The 13,005-nt window shown below is 39.7% G+C and overlaps 1 protein-coding gene across 1 annotated transcript; it reads left to right on the top strand.

Moving 5' to 3' along the window:
* The first annotated feature begins 969 nt into the window (after window positions 1–969).
* LOC131706896 (macrophage mannose receptor 1-like) lies at window positions 970–11,157 on the top strand. The gene is made up of 12 exons (XM_059008838.1): window positions 970–1,242; window positions 1,846–1,916; window positions 3,305–3,651; window positions 3,937–4,354; window positions 5,423–5,833; window positions 6,322–6,636; window positions 7,893–8,255; window positions 8,664–8,705; window positions 8,944–8,985; window positions 9,147–9,188; window positions 9,463–9,551; window positions 9,735–11,157. Exons 1-12 carry the CDS (start codon window positions 1,226–1,228, stop codon window positions 9,861–9,863), a joined length of 2,286 nt encoding a protein of 761 aa, XP_058864821.1. The 5' UTR covers window positions 970–1,225; the 3' UTR covers window positions 9,864–11,157.
* Window positions 11,158–13,005: the final 1,848 nt, after the last annotated feature.

Here is a 13,005-nt window from a genome sequence, read left to right on the forward strand (position 1 = left end):
GCTTTCCTAAAACAATATCTCTATTAATGTTTCTACATATACAATATCTATTTGAAAAAAACAGTATGTATATATTTGAATGTTAAGTGCCTCATCTATGGCCTTTTAATATTAGTATAATAATAATAATAATAATAATAATAATAATAATAATAATAATAATAATAATAATAATAATTAATTATTATTATTTTAGTATTGAATGTATTGCTTTTGATTATTGTTGTTGTAGTTCTTGATATGAATGCAGCTGTTCTACATACACAACTACAATATCTGTAATACATATAGACCATAGTCAAGCTCACTATGCTTGTACATGTATAGGCAATTGGTAATATGGTAGAAAACTATACAAAACATATTTATAATTCTATAGAAAATAAATTTTGACCAAGTGGTCCGTTGAACAGCTTTTATTCTAAAAACAAGTATAGAATTATATTACAAAATGTAAGTAGGAGCACAAAAAGGTTTTAGGCAATGGAACTGATCTGGGTGTACTTTGCATAACCCTGCTGAAGTATGTTCAAAGGTCTAGGTGAGGACAAATTCAAATTAGTTTTGCTTAACTGAACAATCAAAACAAGAGTGCGCATTAGCGCCTGCAAGCAATGTGACGTCTTTATGCAAACACAGGATGAGCAGCTCAGTAATGAATTGACTTACACTTATTGAAGCGACAGTTGTTTTTTTTTTTGTTTTTGTTTTTTTGAAAGCGTGTTTTGCTAGTAAAAGTAATTGAGCGGAAATTGATTTAATATATTTAATATATTAATGTTTGCTGCATGCATACATTTATTTTATTTTTTTAACTATAATTTCCCTTCTATATACACCCTTATATAGGCATAACCCCGCCCACTGCCTTTCCCATTGGCTCAATTACAACTCAGTACCCCATTGGTTGTAGTAGGCACGCAATCGCTCTCCGTGCAAGCAGGCTAAAGCAGGGGGAGATGCGAGAGACAACTGGTACAACTAGCGGCACACACATTCACTCGCTGGCAGGGAACTCGACATTTACAATTTAAACACGATCACAGCTAGCCAAGTCCCAGCCCATAACACAGTCAATGGCACAGTGCATAGCGCAGTCCATTTTACAGATGTAGCAGGTGCCCCGCCGCTATAGATAGATCGATAGATCGATACTAGGTCTGGATAAATACATTCTAACATACTACAATAGTTTGTAATAAAAAGAAGCGAGTTGAAAAGTAAAATGAGTAAGTCATGCAGGTTGGTAACTGTAAAATGATAACATCATTTTTTTCTTATTAGTATTGTTAATGATAATAATAACAGCGGTCATTAATCAGTCATTGTGTATTTAATTATCGTGCTTGGCCGGGTGATAAAGGAGGGGGCTGCAGAAAGCCCAGACACATCGAGAAGAGGACTTTTTTGAGATTGAACTTGAAAAAAAAACCCATCTTAATCATTACTAATACATTGACAGAGTTACCATTTGAGTGCTTTGTTGCCATGTGGCTCCATTAACTTTTCTGAGAATGAGAATCTGCATCTTTTTCTTTTTTTTTAACCCATTAACCCAATGCTGATGTCTTTAAGATATTTCTAGTTTTTTTTTTTTATTTTGTCCACTTGGTGGCAGTAAGCATTAGTTCATTTTCCACCTTTCACAAAAAAGTGGTCCATCAATAACTTACATTTCTTTTTTCAGATAATCTTGAGCGCAAATGGACAATTATTATTATATTTTTTAATTCTTATATGTAAAAGTAACACACTTAGTTTAATTCTGCGGGGGCTGTGTTAGAATTATTACTGCAGTAAACAGATTGGAGCCTTTACTAATCTTGCTTTAGTTTGACTTTACAGGATCAATAGAAAGTCTTCTCTTTGTAGCGCTGTGATGGAGAGGAGGGAGTTGCTCATTCTTCTGCTTGCAGGTGGGTTTCCTTTATTTCTTTTTATCACTGTTTGATATTTTACACACTCCCTCTCAGAAAGGTTCATGCGGTTCTTAAAGCTGCAGTGTCCCTCAATCACATTCAATCTGAAGCTAACATGTGATTGCTGGGTGTGTGTTTACTGCAGTCTTCCATAGGTTACCCTGCTGTGCACTCCACTGCTTCAAAGCAGGCCTTGTTGGCGTTATACTTTGTTTGCATTCTAAAGGTAGTTTCCTCTGCAGGCTCCTTCCTGCCACTCTGTCGCTCTCTCACCTGAACAGAACAGTTATGAAACAGAGGAGCTCCTTTGTTTCCAGTTGCTGTTTTTGTTACTGGTATCAAGGCTCAACCTCAAGTGTTGCAGTCAGTGTGTGAAGTAGTGTTTGTGGATCAGTAGGGGGTGCTCCTCCAGTTTGTTTTAATATAGTATGATTTTGTGTAGAACACTATTGTCCACTGTTCTGTGTGAGGAACTTGTACTTCAGTTTGACCTGTGACCTGAGTTTCGCTCGGCTGTATTGTGTCATTCTCCAGGTCAGGTTCGATTGTGGTGTAGTACAAGAGAAATCAACCCTTTTCATGACATTGTTTTTCAAAGCTGCCATCGATAGCGATTTCATATTTGCAGGGTCATATAAACCCTACATGCTAAATGATTTGCAGACCATGACCTAGGTACACTATGACACAGAGTCAATGTTTTTATGTTTAGAACACATCTGTATTCTTAGTTTTTCTTACTTCCCACTATTACCAGTGTTGTCCAGTAAACATGAACCCTTTTCACTGCCACATCACATGTCATATCAATGGTACAGACCACATGCTTTCACATAGGTTCTTTGTAGTTGGTACACAGTTGTATTCTGTGATGGTCCATTGTTACAGATGGTGTCCAGTGAAAATGAACCTTTACACTGATACATTGTTTTAAATCTCTGGACATATCAATGATACAGATCTCTTTCACATTCAATCTATTATGACATACCCCATAAATTACACTTTTTGTTCACATTTCAAATTTATTTTAATTTATCCACTTCTGGTGTCTAAATAGGCACAGGCCAATGCTGAGAGATGGGGTAGGCACAGGGCAATGCTGAGATAGATGGGGTAGGCACAGGGTAATGCTGAGATAGATGGGGTAGGCACAGGGCAATGCTGAGATAGATGGGGTAGGCACAGGGTAATGCTGAGATAGATGGGGTAGGCACAGGGCAATGCTGAGATAGATGGGGTAGGCACAGGGCAATGCTGAGATAGATGGGGTAGGCACAGGGCAATGCTGAGATAGATGGGGTAGGATGTTATCATGTCTCAGTTTATGAATCTGTCACTCTGGCTAGCTGCCAGTTTTCTCAATAATGTTTTTTTTTTTCCAGGGCTTTTTGCACCTGCTTCCAGTCAAATCAGAAAACTCCTTTTTGTGGAAGCTGAGAAGAGCTGGTCTGAAGCTCAGAGCTACTGTAGAGAGAGGTACACGGACCTGGTCACTGTTGACAGCCAGGATGAAGCCGAGCTCTTATTTACTGCAGAAAATTCTCTCAATGATGCTGCCTGGATCGGGCTGTATTGTGACACACAGAACTGGCAGTGGTCTAACAGCGATGATGTCATCTACACCAACTGGAGGGCAGACCTCTTCTGTGTTTCAGTCAATTCACAGGGAGAGTGGGATGATTTAGTCTGCAGTGAGAAGAAAGCTTTCATATGCTTCAAAGGTAAAGCTGTAACTTATGCTACATTTCAAATGTGTCACGTGTGACCATTTCAAAAGCCAGAAGCATGACTTGTCTGTTGCCTGTAATTTTTCTTTTTGTTGATCATTTTGCTTGTGGTTTCAAAGCAGTTCCCTGTGTGTCATTTAGTATGGTTTAATATGGTCATAAGATAGACCAACTGCCTGCAGGTTGCCAGAAACATCAGCTACAGCCGGTGTCTTCATCTTTCCCAATTCAACTGTGGAAAATATTGTTTGGGGCTGTAAGATTTATAATGGGAACGGTCTCAAAAGGTTAAAGATATGAAGATAAAACATGTTTGGTTTTGGCACCATACCTCCACCCCTATCACTCTATTTGTGTTTACAGAGACCAGGAACATCACTGAGAGATACACCCTGATTGAAGAACTGAAAACCTGGACTGAAGCTCAGCAGTACTGTAGAGAACACCACACCGACCTTGTCAGTATAAAGAGTGCCAGTGAAAATGAAGACCTAGTAAAGAAAGCGCAGGGCAAGCCCTTCTGGTTAGGCCTGTTCAATGAGCCCTGGAAGTGGTCACGTCAGAGTTATAACTACATATTTCACAACTGGGACAATGAGGAGCCAAACAATGTGGGAGGTAGTGAGGGGTGTGTGGTGATGGATTACAATGGTACATGGAAAGACGTTAGCTGCAGCTCAAAGTTCCCCTTTATCTGCTGTTACGGTGAGGACCCTTGTTTAGTCTGAGTTCTCATTTAGTTCAGTGTTTCATCCCAGTTTGTTTGGGGTTGCAGCACATCGGTCCAGCCTAGCAGACCTATTCACTCCCTGTGATTGAAATTCCTTCAGAACAATGTCTTGTTGAAATCTGGTTCAGTAATCAGTACTGGCTGTCATATCAAAGACAAAAATATAAATACAGAATACGTGTTTTACTCCAAATAGGCTACAGTATTATACAGTGGCCCATTGAGGACAAAAAATCAAAATGTGTTTGTTTGAAATGTCAAAAAACTGAGATATTGGGGGCTCCCGAGTGGCGCATCCAGTAAAAGCACTCGCTAGAGTGCAGGATGCGCTCTATAGCCTGGACGTCGCGAGTTCGAGTCCAGGGTTAGGTCGGCCAGGGTGTCCTCGGCTCACCGCGCACCAGCGACCCCTGTAGTCTGGCCGGGCGCCTGCGGGCTTGCCTGTATGCTGCCCAGATCTGCGTTGTCCTCCGACGCTGTAGCTCTGAGGCGGCTGCACGGTGAGTCTGCAGAGTGTAAAGAAGCGGGCGGCTGACGGCACACGCTTCGGAGGACAGCGTGTGTTCATCTTCCCCCTCCCAAGTCAGCGCAGGGGTGGTAGCGGTAAAAAAAAAAACTAATTGACAACGACTAAATTATTATAAAAAAAAATAATTGAGATATCATTTATGTTGTGATCTCAAAATAATACTTTTTATTCTTTCCCCCACTGTCTTTAATGAGCCACCATACTATTATGTGCTTACTCATTTTGATATAGTATTGAAATTCTGTCACAGCATGTCACTGGCTATAAAACATGCCAGTCATTAGTGGAAGCAGCTGGTTGATTAATCACAAGATTGCACAGCTGTTAGAATCTCAACATCAGGGGGTAAGAAGTCTCAGGACAAGTGTGGGTTTGTTACTGTTAGTCCTGATACACAGTGCAGCATGCCCTACAGCTGCCCACTGCCAATCCTGGCTTCAGCTGGTCTTAAATTGTCCCCACCCTGTCCTTGCCTTTTTCTCTGTCATTAATCAACCCTCTGTTTTTCTTACAGGCACTGGTTCATTTATGATATACAACCCTTCTCAGAAAACATGCGTCGATGCCATCAGTTCCAGCTCTGTAGTGAACAGTCTTTGCAACCCCGATGCCAAATCACAGCAGTTCAGATGGGTCTCTGAATACAGACTGCAGAGCGTCTCATTGGAATTATGTCTGGGAGTGGCGAGTAAGACAAACATGGTTAAAGTCCTGCTTTACCCATGTGATGAGAATAATGAACTGCAGCAGTGGGAACGCAGGGATGAGGATTTATTTGCAATCAAGGGAGCCGACCTATTTTTCAATTCCGGACACCTCGTTGTAAACTATATCGTGCTGTATACAGGATCAGGGATCTATAGCAGATGGAACATATATGGCACGGATGTAGGCTTGTGCTCCAGGCTCTCCCGGAGTCATGAAGGTAATTGAAATATTTGCTTTCTAATGTGGTTTACTCGGGAGGGAGGTTGATTAGTTTGAACTTCATCTTCTATACCTGGAGATTTAAATGGCTCACCACCTCTAGACATATTAATGATAGAGACCGCTCGTTTTAAGGCAGTCTCTGTGCAGCTGGTACACTGCTGTATTCTTTGATTCTCTCAATAAAGAGTTCCATTAAAAGTGGCGTGCAGTGGAAGTTAACCATTTCAAAGTCACGTTGTTTCAGCCCATGTCCCAGTTCGGGTCTCCCTAGGTGGCTCAGCCAGCCCCCATGCTCTATCAGATACACCCCTGGGGTGGTATCATGCTACAGGATGCATATTTATATACTGTACAGTAGTTGTAGGATACTACATTCTTACAAGGATAATCCTCTTTTTCCTATATTTATAGTGGAAATCCTTGCTTGTATTTATAGTGGACATGTTTTTACTAATCTTTATTCTTCGGTTGTCCTCTCCTCAGATGGTCTATGCAGCTTTGAAGAAACTGAGAAGACCTGGCATGATGCTCAGAGCTACTGCAGAAACCAAAGCAAAGAGCTGGTCACCATTCAATACCAAGCCAGGATGAATGAGACTTTAGACCTTCTGAATTCAACTGGATCCTCTGATGTCTGGATCGGGCTGTATCATGATAAAGAGAACTGGCAGTGGTCCAAAGGAGATGCTTTCATCTACTACAACTGGAGCACAGTCCAATTCTGTGCTTCAGTCAATTCAGAGGGAGAGTGGGAGGATAGAGCCTGCAGTGAGACGACCCGTTTCATGTGCTACAGCGGTGAGTTGAGATTCAATTCCTTGGTTAATGAAACAGTTGACTGGACTGGTGATTGAAGCCAGGTCCCCTGGATAATGCCCAGGACTGTGACAGCTAAACTCGTAGTGTAAAGCTATTCAGTAAAACCTGCATTAAAGCAAAAGACAACCAATCAGTGTTGATCGTGTACAAACATAGTATGCATGAAAATAAACCACAACAAAACTTTCCACCCTAGAAGTTGTCTGGTGAATGAAATAAAAAATCAGCAATGTGGTTTACTCAGTCTTTTCAAAACCACCTATTCGTTCCTGTCACATGGTATTCTTCTGTGACACAGGTGCAGTAACATTCACTTTCTAATTATTTGTATTATGTTTTTGTTTTTTGAAATGCAGTGTTTAAACTATTTATTTGGAATATAAGATCACCTCAACAACAACAAAAATGACTTATTCTTAATTTCATTTAGCTCTAAGTGCATTTACATCACATTCTCGCAAAACTTCTCAAATTCCCAAAGCTCCTTGCTACAAATCCTCATTAACACAATTGTTTCAGTAAGGAAAAACGCACCCAATAAACAACGCAAATACTGTTGTTTGCACTGTAAGTAACCACATTTGTTTTGGAGTTTCTTTTTTTTCCAGCAGTTAAATATGTCACTGACAGTTTGGTGTAAATAGCATTCGAAGCTAGTTGTGTAACATTGCTACAAATTCCCAGAAACACATTCATCTATAATAAAATTAAATATCAAAAAGATTTTGTTGGAGGGTAATGGTAAGTTATTCCACATTTTATTTGCATTTTGGGTTTGATTTGAACTAAGCCGTCACTGATCTTGTCACAGAGGAACCTTGAATTAGCCCCCCTAAATGTTCAGTCCATTTGGTGACGGACGGTTTTATCCGTTTTCACTCACTGTTTTTCTTTCTAACAGTCAAGACAGCATTGGATTGGCTGAATGTCTTTTTGTTTCCTATACAGCATTTTAAACCACATTCACTGTCATCCGGTCAATCTTATTATCATCCGGTCACAGCTTTAGAAATCTGAAACTCTCAAACAGTTGCATAGCTTGAAACTGCCAAATACCAGCCAGCAACAAAAAGCTGTAATTGTATTCATTAAACCAGCTATCACTGTTAGAGTTCACTTTGTATAACCTTGATAGCTGAGCTGCTTGTGACCCGGGTTCGATCACTAATGCAACAAGAGAGCCACCGCACCTCCACAACTGACATTGTTTTGAATCTGTTTGTTTGTGTTTACAGAGACCAGCAACATCACTGCGAGATACACCTTGATTGAAGAACCGAGAAACTGGACTGAAGCTCAGCAGTACTGTAGAGAACACCACACCGACCTCGTCAGTATAAAGAGTGCCAGTGAAAATGAAGACCTAGTGAAGAAAGCGCAGGGCAAGCCCTTCTGGATAGGCCTGTTCAATAACCCGTGGAAGTGGTCATACCAGGGGGATAACTACACATTTCAAAACTGGGCTAATGAACAACCCAACAATGTGGGAGGCAATGAGAAATGTGTGATTATAGGTGTAAGGGATGGTGCAAGTCAATCCAGAGGGGAATGGCATGATAAGGATTGCAGCTTGAAGCTCCCCTTCTTCTGCTTTGACGGTAAGGCTTCCAGTTCAGTCTGTGTTCTTGTTCAGCTCAGTGTTTTTACCCCAGTCTGTGAGCAGGGACTCAGAGGACACAGAGGCCCAGTCCATCTGATCCTACAGTAGCTGTCTGACCCCCAGAGCAGAGCAGGGTGTAGCCTAGAGATCTGAAGAACCAGAAACCAGCCGCCTCATTAAATCTGTTGCACACAGGAGAGACATGTGCTGTTTTAAAGTCAAAGTTTCTTATTGTGGATTTATTTGATCAAATTGAACAATTTAGGATGACTGAGAGAAACGTCTGGTTGTCAGCATTGCTGGTAGTGACACACCATGCTGTTGTAAAAGTGCAATTAAATTGCATTAGAACAATACATTTGAAACATGAAACACTAAATCCTGTTTTTATTTTTATTTTTTACAGTTCTAAATGCCACAAGCCCCCCTTCAACACTGACCTCTAAAGGTATGTGTCCTTTGCAGAGTGTGATTCACATCCCTCTTTATGAGTTACACATGCATTGTTCCTATCATCCCTTTTAAATTCAACAGGAGTTCATCACTGTGATTCCTGAAATGCTGCCTCTCATTTTAAGCATTGTCCCTGTGGTGGCAGCAGCATACAGTTCAAAGTTCAATTAAAATGCAGGAGAAGAATACATTTCAAATGTGAAATATGTTTTAATCTTGTTTCCTTCTTACAGATTCAGGACCCTCAAGCCCACCTTCAACCCCGGTCTCTCAAGGTATGTGCAGTTTGTAGAGTGGAGTTCAATCTGATTCATTAGATGTAAACATTATTTATTTTTCTTCTGCAGATACATTGTGCTGGCGGGGACAGCATGAAACACAGTTTCATTAACATGCATTCAAATAATAAAGTTGAAACCTTTTCTCCTTTTTACAGATACAACCCCCTCAGACCCACCTTCTGCACCAGCCTCTAAAGGTAATCAGTTCAGTGTAATTCACAACCAATCACAAGAATGAGGCTTGTAATATAAATGATAGTCTCTCAAGGTATGTGCAGTTTGTACAGTGGAGTTTGTCCAATCTGATTCTCATCGAACAAAATGTGTCAGGGTCATGTGATCTACTAGAGTAAACTGTGTGAGAGTTGCAGGTACCAGCTGGTGCCACTGCTGTTTAGATCAGGTAGGGTCCTCTTGTTTTATATTGTGTTAATATAATGTGTGTGTGAACTCTTCTGTTTGTCTGCACAGATAACATGGCAATCGGAAGGGTCAAACTTACTGCACCAAAAGGAATGAATCTTGAAGACCCCAAAGTGAGTGAAGCCATTTTAGAGCAGGTAGGTGACATTCCCTTTCAGAACTCCAAACTGACACTGTTTTCCTGGTTCCTGTACTTTGTGACACTCATTTTTCTCACACAGATAGATAGATAGATAGATAGATAGATAGATAGATAGATAGATAGATAGATAGATAGATAGAAAGGTTTCTTGATAACATTAGGTTTCTTGTGGTTTCAGATTCGGGAACATTTCTCCAAGAAGTTTCCGATGGACGGTGTTAACATGCGCTGGAGAAAACAAGACGGAGAGATTTTCCACAAGGATGTGGAAGAGGAGGATGAGGAGGAGAAGTGCTCTGATCCGTGAGATACCAGCACAGGCATCGCAAGTGGGGGTTCAGGGCATTGTGCCATTGATCTCTATTATAAACAAATTCTAGTCAAAGGCTTTTGACTGTTTTGGTTTTTTAAGTAACTATACATACTATAATCAGGGGTTCAAATCAATATAATTGTGAAGTTCAGAAATGTTTTAATCTGCATTAAGATCAATATAATACTAAAGAGATTAAACAGATCTAAATGAATAGTAGGGTCTGCAAACACTAGACTGCCAAATGAATTGCTTCATTTCTGAATGTTTTGACTTGTTTAAGGCTGCTGTAATAAGTAATAAAGTGAGGTTTTGTAATATCGAAAACCCAGGACCAATGACACCAAGCAAACACTGTTTAATTTTAAACTGCTCCAGTGATAATGTGTTTGTATGAATCAATTTGTGATAGAAAACTACCAATTCAATTATAAGTTGTATTACAATGTTGGTGTTCTCCTGTGGATTGTTATCAGGTCTGCATTTAAAAAAAATTGAGGCTGTTTAGTTTACTATTCATTTTACATTATGTCCTGGTTATATTGTGATGTTTGGTTTTCTTCTGTCAATTTTACATTATATTGGTGCAATTCAGATTTTTATGAAGGTGGTGGTGGGTGCATTTATAATAAAGTAGCAACTATATCCTTATCATTTCTATTCAGGGTATTGAAGGTAGGGTGTGTTTTAGTGTCACTGCGGGACACTGGTTTATATTAAGGTGGTGGTGGGTGTGCGTTTTCATTTATTAATAATTCCACAATTGTTACATTAGTTACTGGTGCAAATACAATTTATTTTTAAGCCTTTGAGTGTGTTTAATTGTATTTAGAGACTACATCTGTTGTGATCTAAACATTCTCATATCTATCTAATATATATATATATATATAATTTGTAGCACGGTAGTGGGTGGAGTCAGGTAACAAACCTGGCTCCAAGTTAATTTTGAGTAATTGTTTAAGTTGAGTTCATTGTTTTGTTAATTATTTTATCGTTTTGGCAGTTGGCAAGGTTAATTACAAATTTGCAGGGAGCGATCCAGGGCAGTGAAAGCAATTGCAGCTTGATAATGAGGTGCTTGTGTAACTTGAGATTGAAGAGAGCAGCTCGTGATCAAGCTGTTTTGAGGTGTTTGAGGGGTATGGATAGGAAAGGGGGTCCCTGACCGTCCCTGACCGGGCTGCCCTCTGATGATGTGCCATTTTGTTTTGTTCATGTGTTTTTGTTTGTTGTCTGTTCTGTATCTGATTGCATTAAACATGCGCATTAGCGCTTTGGAACTGCAGTTTCTGTGTCCGAGTCTCCTTTCCTGGTCGACATTGCCAGTGACGCTGTCCTGTCACATGTGGGTTTTCAACATAATCGCAAACTAATATTATCTGTCATTTAAAGTGTTAGCAGCTAACAAATGAATTCCATAAATCACCCCTTGAGCAATTACATTCAATATATAGGTCTCACACGTGCAGTTTAGAGAGAACCACATGTTACAGTAAACTTGCATATTTATTTTAAAGCATGACACCATCATATTTCTAATAATCCTGTTTGGTATTCATATATATTCTTAGTCATTTGTGTGGTTATGCTGAGAATAAATAAAGCCATTGGCTCCTAAGGGAAAAAGTTAATCTGGAGCCCTGCAATGAGAGACATTTGTCGTGAACTTTGAAAGTTACTGATGGGGAACCAAAGCAGCCACTTGTAATGGGGTAGGTCTCTGTTTTACAACAGCAGTTTAAGATTGCACGTGGTTACTGGTCCACCTGGTGGTCCCTGTGCTGGAAACACTGGTACTTGAGATGAAAAGGTTGAAAACCACTGCTTTACTGTACCTCTCTGGGCTTTCGATATGCTATGGTTACCTATACTTTACCATGCTTTCACTATGCTTTATTAAACTGTGCTATGCTGTTACTGTGGGAAACATTTATAAGCGTGAGGCCAGTGCTGCCCACAGATATTTTCGGGCCTGGACAAGTTTTTAAGTGCTCCATACAAGCTGGGGACTGCACAATGGGATGCAAAGCTGATTATATTTTATCTCCTGACATGTAATTTCTCATTCACCACACAAAGGCAGACTGTCAGTGAGAGAGCTCAGACCAATGTTACCTGCCACCTGCTTCCCTTTCTAGCTCACAGTGTCCATCTTGTATCTACATTTAGAGAAACAGGAACCTGCTTTCAAAACAGTTGCTAATATATAAAAGCTTGTTCACGGTGGACAAAATGCAAAACAGAAGTATACAAGGAAGCATATAAATAATATGACTCCATAATACAACGTTATATCACATAAAAAAAAGAAACATTTCAAAAGAGAGTCCTTACAACCATGCCGTAAAACCTTTAGCCCTGTGTGTTATGCAGCCAGTCTCATTGTAACCTATCCAATTGATCTGCCCAATATAAAGACACATTATTAACAGTACTGAAATATTACAAAATAGCTGTAAATTGGTGAACAATGGCTGATTCGCTACCTGGTTTTACTGTATTCTTCATAGAACACATTTAAACAATCTTTGGAAATGATTAGAAGTTTTGACAAGAATATAAAGACAGCTCCTTTTGTGATGGGGAATGATTTAACAAGCTCTCTGGTATTACAGTACAGGGCATTACTGTACGATATATATACAGTATATATATATTATAACACAGCAGGGAACATGTGTGTATGCACATTTGGATTAATTGTTTAATTATTTGTTAATTGTGTTATCCCTTGCACCTGGCTATCATTGTAAGTCAGAGCCAGGTGCAGGGTATTTAAAGAAAGCAGCCAGTTTGTTCTGGGTTGCTGAGGTGTGTAGAAGCCTGACTGTGCTGGTGTGTTTGTACTGCTGTAATTATAAACAGAAGGTAGTGTAAAGCCTGTTTGGTGTGATTTGCTTAAACAGTGTGTTTGGTTTTTAGTTTGAACAGGTAAACAGCTCAGCTGTCCTGTTCTATAGTTTAGGTTCCTGTCTTGTGTTTTAGTTTAGTGCTCAAGAAAAGAGCTAGGTGTTTGTTTCGTTTATTTTGTTTTGTGTTTGTTTATTAAAAAAAATAGCACTTAAGCGTTTAAACCTCAATTACCTGTGTCCTGGGTCTGTTTTTAAAGGGGTAAAGAACCTGAGTGGTGCAA

This window comes from Acipenser ruthenus, chromosome 38, assembly GCF_902713425.1.
Source record: "Acipenser ruthenus chromosome 38, fAciRut3.2 maternal haplotype, whole genome shotgun sequence".
Classification (NCBI taxonomy): Eukaryota; Metazoa; Chordata; class Actinopteri; order Acipenseriformes; family Acipenseridae; genus Acipenser; species Acipenser ruthenus.